At 40.9% G+C, this 18,853-nt stretch overlaps 1 protein-coding gene across 1 annotated transcript in view; it reads right to left on the bottom strand.

The window, feature by feature from the left end:
- The window catches only part of C2CD2 (C2 calcium dependent domain containing 2), a 137,977-nt gene extending 127,302 nt beyond the window's left edge, over positions 1-10,675 (bottom strand). Inside the window, exon 1 of the mRNA XM_030203814.1 lies at positions 9,886-10,675. Within this exon, the coding sequence (XP_030059674.1) occupies positions 9,886-10,146 (261 nt within the window). The 5' untranslated portion in view covers positions 10,147-10,675. The remainder of the gene's footprint in view (positions 1-9,885) is intronic.
- Positions 10,676-18,853: the final 8,178 nt, after the last annotated feature.

Here is an 18,853-nt window from a genome sequence, read left to right as displayed (position 1 = left end):
GGGGTTGCAGCAAGGGGAGGAAGGTTACGGTTGGGCTGGGGAGGCTTAGCCTCCCCAAGCCTCTTATATGGGGCGCCTATGCCAGGTACTAAAATATCAAACTGATGTTGTGACTATTAAGGATAATGTTTCAGCTGTTATGAAAGATAGTTCGCTTATACATAAAAAAATAGAACAAATTGAAAGCTATAACTGACGTCTATATATGAGGATATTAAATTTCCCAAGCCCTGTTGGAATTCTTCCTTTAGAACTACTTAAAAAATACCTTATTGAAAATTTGAAAATTTCAGCTCAAAATATTTCTCTTATAAATAAGATATTGTTTCTTCTGGAAAAGAAGAAACAAGTAGGTTCTTATGAAGAAATGGAACAGATCCAGGACGAGGAGAAATTGGATGATTTAAGAAATATTTCCTTGATTTTGGAGGACTCATTATCAGAAGTAACAAAAAGGGCCACACTATTGGTATCATTCGTATTTGAACAAGATTTATGCCATTTTGAAGTTATACTTTAAGAATGTTAACCAAAAATTTTGTGGTCAAAAATTATGGATTTTCCCTGATGTTACTAGATCTACTCAAGACAAATGGAAAAGTTTCTTAGATAGGAGAGAAGAAACAAAGTCATTGGGGGCTACTTTCTTTTAGCTTACCCTTGTAAATGCACAGTTAAATATTTGGGAATCAAATATGTTTTTTTTGTACCAGATCAGCTTAGGGCTTTCATAGACCCGAAGAGGGTATCAGGGGAATTAACAACTGTTAAATAGGCTGCATGATTTAACGCTGGGCGGGCTGGGCCTTTCTTGTTTACTGTATTCCACTTTGATTTCCTGGAATGCTTTGGTCACTCCCCAAGTTAGTGGTCTAAGGAAGGGTTAAATATGAAACAAAAATGAAGTCAAAAAGTTTTTTTCTTTTTCCTTTGTATGTGAAGATATAGTGAATTTGTATTATTTCCCTGTGTTGCATGTAACAAGTTATTACTTGTGTAATATAAGTAAAATAATAAAAAAAAAAAGATTACAGATGATCTTCAGTGTTTCCCCTGTCTTCTGGACATTGTTCACCAAAGGGTCCTTTTACCAAGCCGCGCTAAAAAGTGACCGGCGCTGGTATTAGCACGTGAGTTTTCTGCAAGCTGCGGCCATTTTTAGAGTGGCGTTAAAATAGTCACCCTGCCATTTTTTTTTGCAATGTCCACTTGCTAACTTCTCCATTAATGAATGGCCATTACCACAGAAGCCCTTACAGTCACCTATCCAAGCTATTCCCAGGTTTTCATAGATGCGAGACGCTTATCAGAGAACTCCATTCTATACTGATTCGAGTTAATTTTAGCAGCACAAGACCTTAGAAGAGACAACCGGAGAGTTGTTCATACAGATGGTTTAAAAACAGTTCATTCATAACATTTACTACATGCCAATAGAAAAATCATCCGATGTATAAATAAAGAACGAGACTCTATATGGTAAGAAGATTCCTGACGCAAGCCTGTACGGCCAAAACACAGCTGTGTCGAGTCCTTTTCTACCTATTTTGGTATCATTTTTAATTGCCAATAAATATCTTGAAGTTTTTAATCAGAAGTGTTGTCTTTATTATATTAAAAAATTTTGTTTATTGTTTTATTATTTTTTATTTTTGTAATATTTTTACTTTTTCTTCTTTTTTTTCCTTCCTTTTTCTTTTTTTTGTATTTTTTTTGGTCATTTTCGCTGTTTTGCCCATTGTTGTTTTTTTGCGAAGACTGGTTTCTTCTGTTTCTTTGCATGCCTACTCTCAGCCCATGGGCATGCCTCCTATGCTGGAAAATAAAAAATATTTTCCAGCAAAGGATTAGTGCACACTGAGCGGGAAACTATCGTGAGATGCCTCAGTGTGTCCCGCTATATTTCCCTTTTAGCTCACGCTAGGCCTGTATTAGATCTACCGCGTCAAAGGACCCCACAAATGCCTTAGGAAAAAATGAGTTTTAATGAAACGTAATATAGTTAAATATCTATCATACCTCCTTTGCCTGCCTTGTTGTTTTCTGTTCCCTAGAGGAGGGACAACCTGCCAAATCTAACATGGAAAATAAAACAAAGAGGCAAATCTTGTAGCAAACACACAGTCTTTATTCAGTAAAAGCCTCCTGGGTTTTCAATCATCTGTGCCCAACATGGGCATATTTCGCCAAAGAAATTGGCTGCGTCAAGGGCGGAATGACCAGCAGGAACGGTCCGTTTTCCCTGTCTGGTTAGTACAGTGTAGCGCAAAGAATAAGGCTCACAAGCAGCTGCAACCTGATATACAGGCTGCTCATAAATGTTTCTGCGTTGTTCTGCCCCTGATGCAGCCAATTTCTTTGGCGAAACGTGGCCATGTCGGACACAGATGATTGAAAACCTGGGAGCTTTTTACAGAATAAACACTGCCTGTTTGTTACAAGATCTGCCTCTTTCTTTTATCCTCATCTAGGATATACATATTTAGGTCACAAAGAAGATGAGGAACAGGGGAGGTAAGAAAGACCATTTTACAAAGAAAGTGGAGATTGGAATTCAGACATCCTGGTTGGGACTTGCTCAATTTCAGTGGTATTTTACAAACAGCTCTGCTGAATATGGAACTTTTTGTGAAATGCCTATAAGGATATGCTGGAGTGCATGTGTATTTGCCAGGACATACAGGAGCAGCATCCATTTTACAAAAAAGTAAGTAGCATGAACCCGGCAACGTCCACATTTAAGTGGCGCCACTACAGAATACGGCTGTCCAGTTTTACAAACCCAATTAAATAGTGATACTATAAGTTTTATTTTTCTTCTTTTTGGAGCTGGAAATAAAGAATGGGGGATGAAGGAGAATTACTCCCTTAGAGGCCCTTTTATCAAGCTGTGACAAAAAATTTGCACAGGTCTTTACCATGCACTTTTGATTTAATGGCCATTGCCATAAAAAAAAAAATACTGTGTGAGCATTTATCACCACTCATTTAGAAAGCAGTTAAGGGCTCATGTGGTAATCCTGAACTAACTGATTAGCACAGTGACGCCTACTCTCTGCTCCCCTGACATGCCCCCTCCAAAAAAATAGAAAAATATTTCAGCTCGTGGATTAGTGCACACTAAAATGTATTTATTTATTCATTCATTCATTCATGTGTTTAGCCCGCTCTACTGATTACACCCAGAACGGGTTACAAATATACATAATATAACAAAATAACAATATAAACAAAAATATACATAAAATCATAAAATATCATCAATCCCGTCCCATGAAACAAACCAAAACAGTACTGAATTAGTTCAAAAATGAACAGTATATCTATAAGCTAAACAATAAAAAGATTGAATGCTTCTATGAAATTCTGAATCATCAATATTCCTAATATATGAGGGAATGCTGTTCCATAAAGAAGCCACAGAATATGTCTGCCTACAGGAACATTCAAGCCTAAAAAGATTAGCAGGGGAAAGAGAAAAATGTCTCTCATTTTATGAACTTAAAGAACGATTAGGTACACAGACTGGCAAGTTCTTCAAAAAATATTTTGGTGCTATCCGATGAAAAACTTTAAAAGCAAAAACCAACAATTTAAAAGAACAGCATTTCTCAACAGACAGCCAATGCAAAGACAAAAAAAATAGGAGTAATGTGACAGGACTTAGAACAATTAGATAGAAGATGAGAAGCCACATTTAGCTGGCAAGTCCACAAACAGTGCATTACAATAATCAATGTTTGACATTATAAAGGCTTAAATCAGCTGTGCAAAATCAGAAACAGAAAAGTAGAAATGACGAAGATAATAAAAGGAACAATAACTCAAGAAATACAGGATTCAAAAGAAAGCCCAGCGTCCAAATCAACTCCTAAACTACGCACCTGATCTTTAGCTAATATAGTGGATCCATCCCAAACTAATGCAGGATTAGGATAAGAACACCTCTAAGAACCCACAGAAATTCTGTTTTTGCTATATTTAGTAGATGTTTATTCAAAGTCATCCAGTTCTTTATAGTATTTAAGCAAGACAATAACTTGACCAACTGATCATCCTGAGTAGCAGCCAAAGGAATATAGAATTGGATATCATCTGCAAAAGTATGAATATGAACCCCATAGACCAAGGCAATATCAACAACAGGCCTAACATAAAGGTTAAATAGTAAAGGCGATAGAAGGGCACCTTGTGGTACTCCAAACAACAAAGGTTTAGGCTCAGAGAGATCAGATCCAACAAGAATCCACTAGTGTCTGTCTTCTAGAAAAGATTTAAACCAAAGTAAGGCAGCTTCAGAGGTACCAATATCGGATAATCTATGCAGCAAGATAGAATGGTCCGAAGTATCAAAGGCAGCACTTAAGAAAGACCAATAAGACTAAGAGAGCATCAGTCCCCTTATCACAGTATCTCCAACAATCATCAATATCTAACAAAACTGTCGCAGAGCTATGACATTTTCTAAAATCTGACTGAAAGTTTGACAATGTATCATGACCTTCTACAAAATCAAGCAATTGAGTTAATACAACATTCTCCAAGATCTTAGTCAGAAACAGTAAATTCGAAACAGGTCTATAATTTCCAGGCATACTTGGATCCAGCGTAGCTTTCTTGAGACTGGGGTGCACAACTGCAGTTTTCAAGTCTGTTGGAAAAAGACCAAGTTTCAGATGCCTGAGCACATCCCGTGGTATAGGGTGCCTGTTAACAGCTTGGTAAAAAGGCCCCTTAATCCCTGGTGTTAAGCCCTGGTGTAAACAAACGCTTTTTAAAACTCTATGGGTGCCTTTGAGCTGGTCTAAAACCCGACTGGGAAATGTTTTCACATAAATGTGTATTCCCTTTGTAAAATAGATATAACATATAGATAAGTAAGAGAGTAAAAGGAGTTAGAAGATAAGGTGACTAATTTAAAGAAAGGTGTACATAAGGTCAGAGATGGTTAAATATTATCTCAGCTACAGTAGGAGTGGATACAGTGGTTGATTGTAATCTAGGCTCCTATTGTATGCTGCCTGTTCTCGCATGATACTTAATTTTATTTTTTGTGAACCTCTTAGCTACTTTGTAATTTGTGGTATATTAAATAAAAATGAAATGTGAAATGTGGAATTTGTTGACTCTTATTTCTACATTGATGGACTATAAGTAAGATCCTTTGTTAGCAGGGCTGGCCCAAGGGTATCTGAACTTTTAGCCATTCACTACCATCTCTCCTGACTCCAGGGGCAGAGGCTCAAGACCCTACTGCCTGTAGTTCAAAGTTTCCTGTTTCCCTTCCTACCCCCTCCAAGTAACCACTATCTCCCCTCCCTAACCCCCCTCACGTTCAGAATGTCTCCTTCCCCCCCCCCCTCATGTTCAGAATGTCCCCTTCCCCTCCCTGCCTTCCTTGAGTCCAGCATCACCCCTTCTTTGCATCCACCTTCTTTGCATCCACTCTGGGTCCAGCACCTCATCTCTCCTTATCCCAGTCTCAACTGCTGCATGATCCTCATGGTGAAACCAACCCAACCATGCACCTCTTCCTGGGCTTCTTTGAAGATAATCTGGGATGGTATGAGGCCTTTCAAGTAGAGACCTGTCAGGAGCAGAATTGGAGGAATCAGAGCTCCAGTGCAGGCCTCTACTGCAAGGCCCTGCACCAGCACAGAGTATCTTCAAAGAGGCCCAAGAAGAGGTGCAATGGTAGGGGTGGCACGGGGAGCGTGCTGGACATGGCAACAGGGTAAGGAAGGGGAAAAGACGTTGCTCTCCTACCCCCAAAAGCCTAAGCGAATGACTAGTCTTCCTAGCGACAGGACTGGCCCTGTTTGCCTTTAACTGTTTATCTAGTCATGGGATTACTCTCTTCTCCAGGGCTAGCTCACTGCATGTGGGAAAGAGGAACCCGAACTACAGCTACGTGATGCAAGTTTCCAAATTAGGAGTCACCGGCCAGTAAAGGGATCTAGGTGTCATCGTTGATGATACGTTGAAACCCTCTGCTCAGTGTGTAGCGGCAGCTAAGAAAAGCAAATAGAACATTAGGTATTATTAGGAAAGGAGTGGAAAATAAAAACGAGGATGTTATAATGCCTTTGTATTGCTCTATGGTGCAACCGCAACTCGAATACTGTGTGCAATTCTGGTCACTGCATCTCAAAAAAGATATAGTGGAATTAGAAAAGGTACAGAGAAGGACGACGAAAATGATAAAGAGGATGGAATGATTTCCCTATGAGGAAAGACTAAAGCAGTTAGAGCTCTTCAGCTTGGAGAAAAGACGGCTGAAGGGAGATATGACAGAGGTCTGTAAAATAAAGTGTGGTGAGGAATGAGTAGATGTGAATTGCTTGTTTACTCTTTCCAAAACTCTAGGACTAGGGAGCACGCAATGAAGCTACAAAGCAGTAAATTTAAAATAAATCAGAATAAATATTTCTTCACTGAACGTGCAATTAAACTCTGGGATTCATTGCCAGAGAATGTGGTAAAAGCAGTTAGCTTAGGCGGAGTTTTAAAAAGGTTTGGATAGCTTCCTAAAAGAAAAGTCCATAAGCCATTATTAAAATGGACTTGGGGAAAGTCCACTGCTTATTTCTAGGATAAACATCATAAAATGTATTGTACTGTTTTGGGATCTTGCCCAGGTACTTGTAACCTGGATTGGCCATTGATGGAAACAGGATGCTGGGCTTGATAGACATTCAGTCTGTCCCAGTATGGAAATGCTTATGTTCTTATGTAAAGAATGTAGTCTTGCATGTCTACAGCTAGGGGCCATATCTGCTTATAAAGAGTGGGTGGCCTGGAACTCTGAGGGTGAGTGGGTGGGGCCTCAGCCAGGAAGGCCTGGTGATTGAACGGGAAACCTCTTCTCTGCCAGCCAAGGAGCATCAGGCTGTAGCTCTGCGGGCCAATGCTCCTGGGTGGTGAAATAACCCCACTAAAAAACTGGGGTTATTTTACCATGATTTTAGGGCCCTCATGCAACTTGCACATTAGGATATTTATGTTTTGCATCTCATTATATATACTGTGTAACCTGCAGTGACAAATATTGCCATATTTTTAGTCAAGCGGAGTTGGGGCTGTTTAAGTCACATTTTTAAAGGGTTAAATGATGAATTCCCCCTTTAGTGCTGTGTTTAAATACATCCCACAGACCCCACAAACAGTTGAGCTTTCATGGGGCATGGGAGAAAGCAAGAAAGGGGGAAGGGTGTCAGAAGTGAGCAGGTGTGAAGGGGAAAGAGGTGTGAAGGGGAAAGAGGGAGGGGTGAGAAGAGAGGAAGAATGTCTGGAGGGAGGGGTGGGAATATGGTATGAAGGATCTGGAGGGGCTAAAGGAATTGAGAGAGTAAAGGGACAAGGACTGTGGAAGTCGAGGTGAGAAACTGTGGAAATGGGATTGAAGAGGAGGTGGGGGGGGGGGGGGGAGGCGGCAGCAACAGATAGCTGGGTAGAGGTAAGAAGAAAAGTATTGGGTGCCAGGAGGGCTTCAATAACAGAAAGAGCTGGGTTGGTGAGGTAATGAGAGTGATAGAATATGAGTTACCCTACTGGGTCAGACCAAGGATCCATCTAGCCCAGTACCCTTTTTCCAACAGTGGCCAGTCCAGGTCACAAGCTTTTTGCAGAGTCCCAGAAAGTGGTAAGATTCCACGGTACTTAATCCCAAGATTAAGCAGTGCTTTCCCCAGGTCTACCTTAATAATGGTTTATGAACTTTTCCTCTAGGAATTTAAACAGCTCTTTAAATACAGATATACTAATTGCTTTTCCCACTTGCTCCGGCAAAGACTTCCAGCGCTTAACTGTATGCTGTGTGAAAAAAAAATAATCTATTTGTTTAAAATATACTACAGTACTATGTAATTTCATAGCGTATCTCCATCTGTTTATTCTTTCAAAAAGTACACAATTGATCTGTGTTGACCCATTCCACTTCATTAAGGATTTTTACAGACCTCAATCATATCTCCTCTCAGCAGTCTGTTCTCCAAGTTGAAGAACCCTAAGCTGTGGGTCCTTCCATTCCCTGTATCATTTGGTCATCCCTCTCTGTACCATTCCCAGTTCCATTATATCTTGTGCAACCAGAACTGCACACAATACTCAAGCTGCAGTTTCACCATAGAGCGACAGAGATGGTAGTTTGGGAGGGGGCGAGTATAGAGGACTGAAATCATAGACGAAGGAACAGGTAATGTGGCAGTAGGAATCTGCAAAAAGAGAAAGAGACAGGGGATAGTGGGGGACTGAGAACTGAAGAGGGGAATGAGGGATAAAACCCAACTGGATCCAAGGACTGATAGCAGTCCTGCTTGATCTGTTTTCCCAACTCATTGTTACTGGTGCTTTGGGCCTGGTGTAATATTTCCAGCGCTGTCTTTTAATACAGAGTTGATGGTGTTTTAGACCCAGAAGCTAGTGTTGTGGTAAGTTTGCTGGATGGGTTCTTTGTTTTAGGCTTTTGTGTTATTTTGCAAAGTATCTGGTGGCAAAAAGAGTTTTACTGTTTCTCAACTGACAACACAATTTGAATTTCCTTTTGTACAGCGAATTGTAAAGGGAAATATCCTAGCATTTTAGCTGGAGGAATGTGAAGTGTGTTGTTGAATCGGAGATGCAGGTTTTATATTGAGAATCTCTAATCCTGATTTACTCCTGCATAAACAATTGGTTGAATGATGGTATCAGTTATGATAGCTGATGCTGATTGGGAGATTTCTTTATGCATAGAAGATCCTTGGGACTTTTTTTTAATTGTCTTTTAGTTTTATAGCTAATTTAAAGGCAGGGGGAGAGGTTGTGTAGTGGCATACTGTGTGGAACTATCACTTTGGCTTACCCTCCTCCCATTGCCACCCCAAATTCTGTTCAGAGACACCACTGGTCTGCTGGCCTCCCCATCCCCACATTAACTGACAGATCATTTGACTTTTCGGCAGGTCATATGAATCGCAGCTCCATGTAAGGTTGCCCCTCACTCTCACGAGTCACAACTAAAGCATACTCAAAAAAAGGGGGGGAGGAGGATATTATTCTGAATATCTATTCCCTGCAGAAAAAGCTGGTCCTGGCTCTGATCTGACATGACCCCTCCTTGCACTGTAGTGCCTCAGCAAATGCACTGCTACACCCTTGAAGCAGCAGCACCTTGTGTGACTGCACTGATCACATACTTATAAAAGCTGGCCCTACTCATCCTCAAGCCCAGGATCTGGACATTGATTTGGTTAAAAGTGAGTCATATTCCTTACAGTGGATCATGCATTTCATTTCTGCGTGTTCCTATTGTAAATATGAAACATTAGTATATTGATTAGCACACCAGGCTACAAACCAAAGGAGCCAAAGTTCAAATTGCCCACTGATGCGCCTTGTGCAACTCACTTCACCCTCCACTGCCTCAGATACAACCTAGATTTTAAGCTCTATGGGACAGGGAAATAAACTTGTGTACCTGATCATAACTGCCTTGGGATCAGATTAAATCTAAAGACAATCACTTTTCAAGGCCACCAGTTCTGGTTTAAATAAATATTCCTCTGACGTCTATTTGTGCACATTTAATTTAATATCTATGGGCCTTAGGGTGGGTGGGGTAAGCGGAGAGTAGCTCCAGCACTGCATTTTTTTTTTTGGCACAGACTTCTGGTCTCTGGGGTGAGATCATGCGGAGCTGTTGCATTTCACACCGTGTTTTCCCAATACCACAGTACTTAGTTCCAGCGCTGTCTCTGCTGATTTTGGTCACCTTGCAAAACTCATGTATCTGCAGACCACACGGGGTTGAATGAAAACGAGTCAATGCAGATGAGGACATACAAGGCTCCACCGATCTACCCAGTCTGGCCAGTTGTTTTCCTCTCTGGGAGGACAAGTACTTACCCCACTCTTGTTAGCCTCGGTGTTCAAGGCAGATATCCAGGCTCGTATCCACTGACTCCTCCAGCTCTTCAAAGAAAGCACCCAAGCAAGCAGGGAGTCCGTATCCTGCAGATCTGACAAAGGAGGGGCCCCGAGATGCCTCTGGAGGGTACCCAGGACATACTGAAGCAGGTAAACCACAAGGGTAACCAGGGCAGCGATGAAAAGCGACACTAGGACAAACCATCCGATCTCACTCAGCCAGTAATGCAGCCACGCCATGACTTGGCATAATGGTCTGTCCTGCAGATTGTCACTTAGGTCTGTCCCTTGTCGTTTTGTTAAGAAAAACCAAGAGGCATCTGGATGGTTTTGTGCACACAGCCCCCGAAGGAGGAAGCTTCCAAGGTTTCAATGACAAGTCAGACACATACGCTTGAATACTGTTCACTTTTCCCAGCTGATGGTTATTGGGTGAAATGTGCACATGTCCAGAAGTAGGGGGGGGGAAAACCCAGTTCACCGCCCTTTCGCAAAGAAAGATTCAAAACAGAAAAGGAAAGTACATCCAGAGACTCCTTCAGTCCCGGAAGAGGCCGAGAATCTAGAAATACTAGGGATCTCACTATCCCACAAGCGCCGGTGTTAGTGCAAAAGTGCAATTCAGGAAGTGGGTCTGGGTCGCAGGATCCTGAGCTTGGTGATCTCTCTTCTGGGACGGTACTGAGAAGAAGGAAAACCCTGATGCTGTGCTGGAGAGGTCTCGCTTCCCTTCTATCCAAGGTTCTGCTTACAGTCTCTCGATACCTGAGGGAAGAATGAATGTCCTGACAGGCAGCGCCGAGCAGCTCCCAGCAAACCCTGCCTGCCGGGGAGGAGCCCCATCCGTTCGCACTGCCGCTTCCTGCTCATCGGCCGTCCCCAGAACCTGATCCTCCAGTGACCTAGTTCTCCCAGAGTTACTACTACACTAATCACTTATTTATTGTTCTGTATATTTGCACTTCAGGTTTACCTTTCGCTTTCGCGTCTTTTTATTTGTTTTATATATTAAATCGATGTGACTTTGTATCTCTAGTTCTTTTGCTGTTCCCTGGTCCTTTTCGGTTTTTTAAGCCTTTCTTTGCTTTCCTTTCTGAAATTAAAGGTAATCCATAGAAATAAAACAAAATAAAACATGATTACCTTTAAAAAGTGGACTAACACGCCTACCACACCTCTCTCTGAAATTAGAATCACTCTTGTTCCCCTTATGTTACAGTTCAGATTTCTTTTGGTATCTTCGTATACATCACCACATTAAGTTTAGTGATAAGTAAATAGGCCTTTGGTTTGCTTTTTAGATTACGTTTAACTTTTTTTTTATTCCCCTTTTTAAAAACTAAATCCCTCCAGAGGTTTTGATTTATCATACTGTATGTAACCTGCTTACACGTATTTACATTTTTTTTCCTGCCGTCCTCTCTTCCATTTCTCTGTTTCATAGTCACTGAGGGGCCCTTTTACTAAGGTGCGCTGAAAATGGGCTGCGCTAGTGTAGGCGCATGTTTTGGACGTGCGCACCTGTAAAAAAGGCCTTTTTTACATTTTTGCTGAATATTGGTGCGTATCCATTTTGGGTCGGAGACCTTACTGCCAGCCATTGACTTGGTAAGGTCTCATGCGGTAACTGTGCGGTAATCGTCTACACACATAGAATGATGATTACCACCCCGGTTTTTGCCACGTGCCAGAAAATAAAATTATTTTCTGGTACACATAGCGGACATGCGTCAAAAATGAAATTACCGCAAGGGCCATGCGGAAACTCAAAACTGATATGCGTTAGGCGCATGTAGGCACGCAGCTTAGTAAAAGGGCCCCTTAACCCTCCATTGCCCTAGATACAAAACTGATTGTGAGCCCACTAGGGACAGAGAAAGTACCTGCATATACTTCTTTAGTACAACAGAAAGTTTGTATATCAAATCCCATGACTCTTTACATTTATTTTTTCTTTCCTTCCCTGCCATCCTCTTTCCACTTTACAATCCTTCTTCTACGTTTTTTATTATTTACTTGACATTTCCCTAGAGTATCTGATGCTTTAGGCGAACATTCAGCCATCCACCTGCCCACCCCCAGTGGTAGCTCAAAACCATAGCACCTGTTTCCCAGCATCTCTTCTGCTCCCTACCTCCTACATGTAGCCAACATCACCCCTCCCTATCCCTTCTCTCATGTCCAACATAGTCTCCCTTTCCTTACCTCCGTCCAATGTCCAGCATATTCCCTGTGCCATCATTGCTCCCCAGTGTTGCACTTCTTTCCAGGCTGCTTTGAAGGTAGTCTGGGCTGGTGTGTGGCATTTCAAGTACAGGCCTGCATTCATGTGCTGCTGCAAAAGACTTCCTGTCGGGAGAAGATGGATAGGTGGCAACACCTGAGTGTGGGCCTGTACTGCAAAACCCTGAGCAGACACAAATACCTGCAAAGCAGTCTGGGAAGAGGTGCAACAGTGGGGGCACCTGCAGCATGGGGATCATTCTGGACATAGGAATAGGATAAGGCTGCTGCCATCCCCTAAATGTTGCGGCTCTAGATGGCTGCCTAGTCAGCATAGTGGCAGGACTGGCTTTGTTTGCTAGCTGCCTTTTTTTTAACCTATTTATATTTACCTATTTATAGGATCACTCCAGGGCTAGCAGGCAGCTCCCATCTTAGTGAAGTCTGGCACCAGCCCAACTGATGAGGGTATCATGATCACACCCATCCTAAAAAAAAATCACAAACCTCAATAGAGCGATGTTGAGTGACAGTAAGGATGAAACTCCTCCAGCTGTTGTCCCCAGGAAAGCTTACCTTGCTTTCAGAGCAAGGGTTCTCAACCCAGTCCTTGGAACACACCTAGGCAGTCAGGTTTTCAGGATATCCACAATGAATATGCCTCAATAATACAATAACTGTGGTAGATACCTAAACAATGATTATTCATACCATACATCTAAATAAAAATCATTGACCGTCATATAATATAATTAACACAATATAACTTTATTAATAGTATTAACACTCTCTATTACTACTTTATTTTAATTTCAGCTTTCGTCTGAAGACGCCAACAGAGGTGAAACATGATGTCGTGTCAAGACTAATAGCAGCAGTTTCAATGATCAGCGAGCAGTTGTGCACTGGACTTTGTGCAAATGACAGTCATTGGTTATTTAATTGGGCACCAGCCATGAGCAATTGACATTTTCATAGTTTGAACTGGATATCAGTCATATATGGAGGTATTTGGTAGCCATCTCTTCCCTTCATCAGTAGCACTAGAAGATTCCAGCAGTGTAGTCTAAGTCCACAGGGATTATTATCATAATTGAATGGGATTTGCATCAGACATTTCATTTAAGACTGTTTGTCTATATTATTCCTATATCAAGAGGATGATAAATTAGGCTGGAGTGATTGAATAGAGTTATAGCACTGGTCTCTGCCAATTAGCCTGTGGCTCAACAAGGTTTTAGTAATAGAGTGTGTTAATACTATTAGTAAAGTTATATTTTGTTAATGATATTATTTGAAGGTCAATGATTTTTTTCATAGATATCAATTAATATGCATGAGATAGATTTGCATACAAAGGAGTCAGTACATGGACAGTTATCTCATGCATATTCATTGGTGGGTATCGTGAAAACCTGACTGACTAGGTGTGTCCCGAGGTTGAGAACCCCTGCATTAGAGTGAAGGCAGCTGTTGTCCCTATAGAAAAATTTGCTTCCAAAAGAAATATCTGCAATTGACTCGGCTATGCAGATTATGTTTTTTCACTCATTAGCATATTCTAAGACACCCTCCTTAGACTTACTTTCAGCTGACATTGCCCGTTGCATTAGGAAACCCTGTTTGTGACCCTGTCCCCATCAGTTTTTATCTCTGATGGGGGAAGGGGTGAACACAACTGTATATATTTATTTATTTGAGCATTTGTTATGCCACCAAATGATCCAGAGATATCAAGGTGGTTTTCAAAAAGGTATAAAGCAGTGGAACAATATATGGATAATACAGCAATGCAGGAGGGAAGAGGTACAGCACAACATAGTTTACCTTTTATAACTGAATTAATAACCAGCACATAAACAACTTAAAACAATAGGATAGAAAGGAAACGAGACACAGCGAAAGAAAAAGTCTGTGACAAATAAAGGGGGTCATCTAATAAAGGACTCAAAAGTCCAGTGGCAGCCCTACCATTAGGCCAACTGAGGCAGGGGCCTCAGGCAGCACTCTTCTGGAGCAGCACCCCCCTTCCACACCGGCTGCGCTCTGGCATCACCCCCTGCCCTTCCTTCCCTGAATTTACATTCTTTTATTGCTTTCCAAAAGTTGGGGCGGCAGCACTTCCCATACACTGCCCTGCCAATGACCCTGGTCATGGTCCCTTCTCTCTTATGGTCTACCTCTCTAACATAATTTCCTGTTTCCTCGGAGGTGGGCCACAGTAGAGAGAAGGGGCCAGTGCTGGTGGCAGAGCAGTGAATGGAAACTGATGCCGCCCCGACTTTTGGAAAGCAAGAAAAGAAGATAAATTCGTGGAATGGGGCTGGGGAAGAAATGGGGGAGATGTCAGATGTGGCCAGGGGGTGGAGCCAGGATGGCAGCTCATCCCCTGACCTCAGGCAGCAGACTGTCTTGGGCCACCCCCTGCAAAAGCCTGCTTAAAAAGCCAAATATATAAGTATTGCCATACTGGGACAGACTGAAGATCCATCAAGACCAGCATCCTGTTTCTAGCAGTGACCAATCCAGGTTACAAATACCTGGCAAGATCCCAAAACAGTAAAATGCATTTTATGCTGTTTATCCTAGAAATAAGCAGTGGATTTCTCCCAAGTCTATTTTAATAATGGCTTATAGACTTTTCTTTTAGGAAGCTATCCAAACCTTTTTTTAAGCCTGCTAAGCTAACTGCTTTTACTACATTTTATGGCAACGAATTCCAGAGTTTAATTACATGTTGAGTGAAGAAATATTTATTCTGATTTATTTTAAATTTACTACTTTGTAACTTCATTGAGTGTCCTCTAGTCCTAGTATTTTGGAAAGAGTAAATAAGTGATTCACGTCTACCTGTTCCACTCCACTCATTATTTTATAGACCTCTATCTCCCCTCAGCCATCTTTTCTCCAAGCTGAACAATCCTAGCCACTTTAGCCTTTCCTCATAAGGAAGTCATCCCATCCCATTTATCATTTTCGTCACACTTCTCTGTACCTTTTCTGATTCCGCTATATCATTTTTCAGATGTGGTGACCAGAATTGCACACAATATTTGAGGTGCAGTCGCACCATGGAGTGATACAAAGGCATTATAATGTCTTCATTTTTTTTTTAAATTTTAAATTCTTTATTGGATTTCAAATATACATTTACATTAATAAATGCCAGGAAAATGAAATAGTAAAATATGCATCCTTAAGTAAGTAACAGAAGAAACAATGACTTTTAAATTAGTCCACAAGTATAGATTCAAGATATACCTAACATTCTATTTGCTTTCTTAACCACCACCGCACACTGAGCAGAGGGTTTCAACGTATCATCCACTATGATGATGCCTAGATCCCTTTTCTGGTTGGTGACTCCTAATGTGGAACCTTGCATTGTGGTAGCTATAGTTTGGGTTCCTCTTTCCCACATGCATCACTTTGCATTTGCTTACATTAAACGTCATCTGCCATTTAGATGCCTAGTCTCCCAGTCTCGTGTAATTTTTCACAATCCTCTTGCGATTTAACAACTTTGAATAACTTTGTCTTGTCAGCAAATTTAATTACCTCACTAGTTACTCCCACTCTCCCACTCTAGATCATTTATAAATATGTTAAAAAGCAGCGGTCCCAGCACAGACCCCTGGTGAACCCCACTATCTACCCTTCTCCATTGAGAATGCTGACCATTTAACCCTACTCTCTGTTTTCTATCTTTTAATCAGTTTTTAATCCACAATAGACCACTACCTTCTATCCCATGACTCTCCAATTTCCTCTGGAGTCTTTCATGAGGTACTTTGTCAAATACCTTATGAAAATCCAGATACACCTTTATCCACATGTTTGTTCACCCCTTCAAAGAAATGTAGTAGATTGGTGAGGCAATCATTAAATCCATGTTGGCTTTGTCTCAATAATCCATGATTTTGAATATGCTCTATAATTTTGATCTTTATAATAGTCTATCATTTTGACCAGCACCGACTTCAGGCTCACCGGTCTATAATTTCCTGTATCACCTCTGGAGCTTTTAAAAAAAAATTGGTGTTATATTGGCCACCCTCCAGTCTTCTGGTACCATGCTTGATTTTAAAGATAAATTACATATTACTAACAATAGTTCTGCAAGTTCATTTTTCAGTTCGATCAATACCATCCAGTCCAGGCGATTTGCTACTCTAGGTTTATAGAGATTTCATTCAGTTTCTCTGACTCGTCAGCTTTGAATACCATTTCTGGCACCAGTATCTTTCCAAATTCTTCCTCGGTGAAGACCGAAGCAAAGAATTCATTTAACCTCTCTGCTATGTTTTTGTCTTCAAGGCAGTCTTAAATTTAGGGCGAGAGGTAATGGATCTCAAATCTGGAGGGAGATTGTTCCAAAACAAGGAAGTGCAGCAACAAAAGGCTGTCTCACATGAGGTAAAGAGACGCACACGTGCGACAGTAGGCATAACTAAATGGTTAGTGCCGGAGGATCTGAATGAACAAATTAGAAGAGAAACTAGGCAGTGTAGCATCATAAAATAGTAAGCATTGTGGGTCAGCAATATTATCTTAGAAAAAATCCTGTAACTAACAGGGAGCCAGGGCTGCTCAAATAAAAGTGGAGAAATGCGGTCATATTTTTTAGTTTTGTATAAAATCTTCCCTACTGTGTTCTGAACAAGTTGTAAGCGGTGACTTTGGTAGGACAAGAGACCAACTAACAAAGAGTTACATTAGTCTAGTTTATTCAGAATCAATCATGAATAAGGGTAGTTAAGGCCTTATTATTGAGATGTGATTTTAAAAGTCCAGATTTTCCTAAGTTGAAAACATGCTAGTGATCGTGAATGAGATGTGTTTTGAGAAACTAAGCTTAAAGTCAAACGTCACACCCAGATAGTGAATTGAATCAGAGTGGCAGGTTAACTCTTTCAAAGAGAGAGTTGGTAAGATATAGGAAATAGCCTCACATTTGCAAGGATTCAGAGAGAGTTTGTTGTAAATGAACCAAGAGCATAATTGATTCAAACCGGTAGAAATAGTATGTTATTTATTTATTGGGATTTATCAACCACCTGTATGAAGAGATTCACCCAAGGCGGTGAACAGTAAGTGCAGTTTAACATCAAATTTACAATTCTGCTAACAGCATAACAATAGTAAAATGAACAAATATAGACATAAATAAAATGAAAGAGGAAAACTTGAAAACAGCAAATTGAAACCTAATAATAGGACTGCTATGAAACAGGATCAAAAATATACACATTTAATATCACTGAAATTCAAATAACAGAGATGTAATATGATGTAAGTATAATAGCAATGAAATATCTAATAAGCCCACAACTAGAACATTCAATTGCTATGATACTAATGCTTTTCTATAACACAGCTTACCATATAGCTGAGGGGCCAAATGCAGATATATAGATGGGGACAAGATGCGTAGTACAGAGTCAGTTGGGATAAATAAATGGGTGGGTAAACTAAAGGCAAGTTCTTTGTACAGTTAAGATATAAGGAACTGGTCTAAGTTACTGTGGGTGTAGCAAGCTTATTCCAAGTTTCATAAGCTATTAGGAGCTGAATGTTATCAGCACCAACATAAGGTGAATATCTTAATTGCTGAGCAACTGTGGCAAAGGGAGATAAACATTTATTAAAGAGACAAGAGGTAAAAGGGCTGATCCTTGTGAAACACCTCATGAAAGTGGAAATGAATGGGAAAGAGTATCATTACAGAATACCTGGAAAGTATGATTAGAGAAAAATTAGCAAAACCAGTTAAGCACTGACCTTCTCAATCAATAAGATGTAAACCACTTTGGAGAAAATGAGGGTAGTGAAGAAATATAAAAACCATCACAGGGAGGTGAAATCCATTTCATTTGGAGGAAAGTTCTGGTCCCTTGTGTGTCAGACAGTTTGTTATCATGCCAAGAGGGGGTGGGTCATTAACCCTGGAACAAGGATCACCTGAATTCTGATCCTCTGGAATGACGAAGATTCACAGGAGATTTCTTTCTTTGACTTCCTTTCTCCTCCTTGTCGCCTTGTTTAAATATGGGACAGAGGAACCCCACTAAGATTCAGCTGCGTTTGCACCCTCTTACCCTTCCCTACAACCACCTTAGGCTGGCATCCATGTAACTGAGCCTAGGGCACTTAAGGGGAGAACTCAGGTCTGATGCCTCATCAGGGTGGGGAATCTGGTGAGTCCCCAGTATAAGAATCCTTTGAGAAAGCAGAAAATACTTTATGAGGAAGAAGTAAGCATTGTCTGAGGTTCCAGGCCTGACCATGGAGGCCAACCATACTGAAAAATCCATCTCAGAAATACAGGGAGGGGAGAAAGATCTCAGCAGTCTCTTCAGAGATTGCTGTTCCTTCCCATAAAGAATCAAACACCCCTCCCCAGTAGACTGTAGGAGTATTTACCTGCAATCTCGCCTTTGCTGGTCTGGGGCCTGTACACGTCTGAACCATTCTGTTATAACAATATGGATTTTTCAGCATGTGGCCTGAATACATCTGTAAGCATCAGAAACCAGCTTTTCTACACAGGAAAATTTCTTCTGGGCATACTAAAGATGAATTCATCCAAGGATACATTATTTGTTGCAAACTAGCACAGTTATTTTCTGGGACTGCAGGGTGAGATAACGGGGTTTACTACCTATCAGTTAGGGGATAGTTAGTTCTTGGCTTTTTGTCTGAGACAGTTTGGTTTTATGTCAGG

This window comes from Microcaecilia unicolor, chromosome 5 (genome assembly GCF_901765095.1).
Source record: "Microcaecilia unicolor chromosome 5, aMicUni1.1, whole genome shotgun sequence".
In the NCBI taxonomy this organism is placed as follows: domain Eukaryota; kingdom Metazoa; phylum Chordata; class Amphibia; order Gymnophiona; family Siphonopidae; genus Microcaecilia; species Microcaecilia unicolor.
Note: the sequence above shows the minus strand (reverse complement) of the source record. Positions and strands in the feature narration are given on the sequence as shown.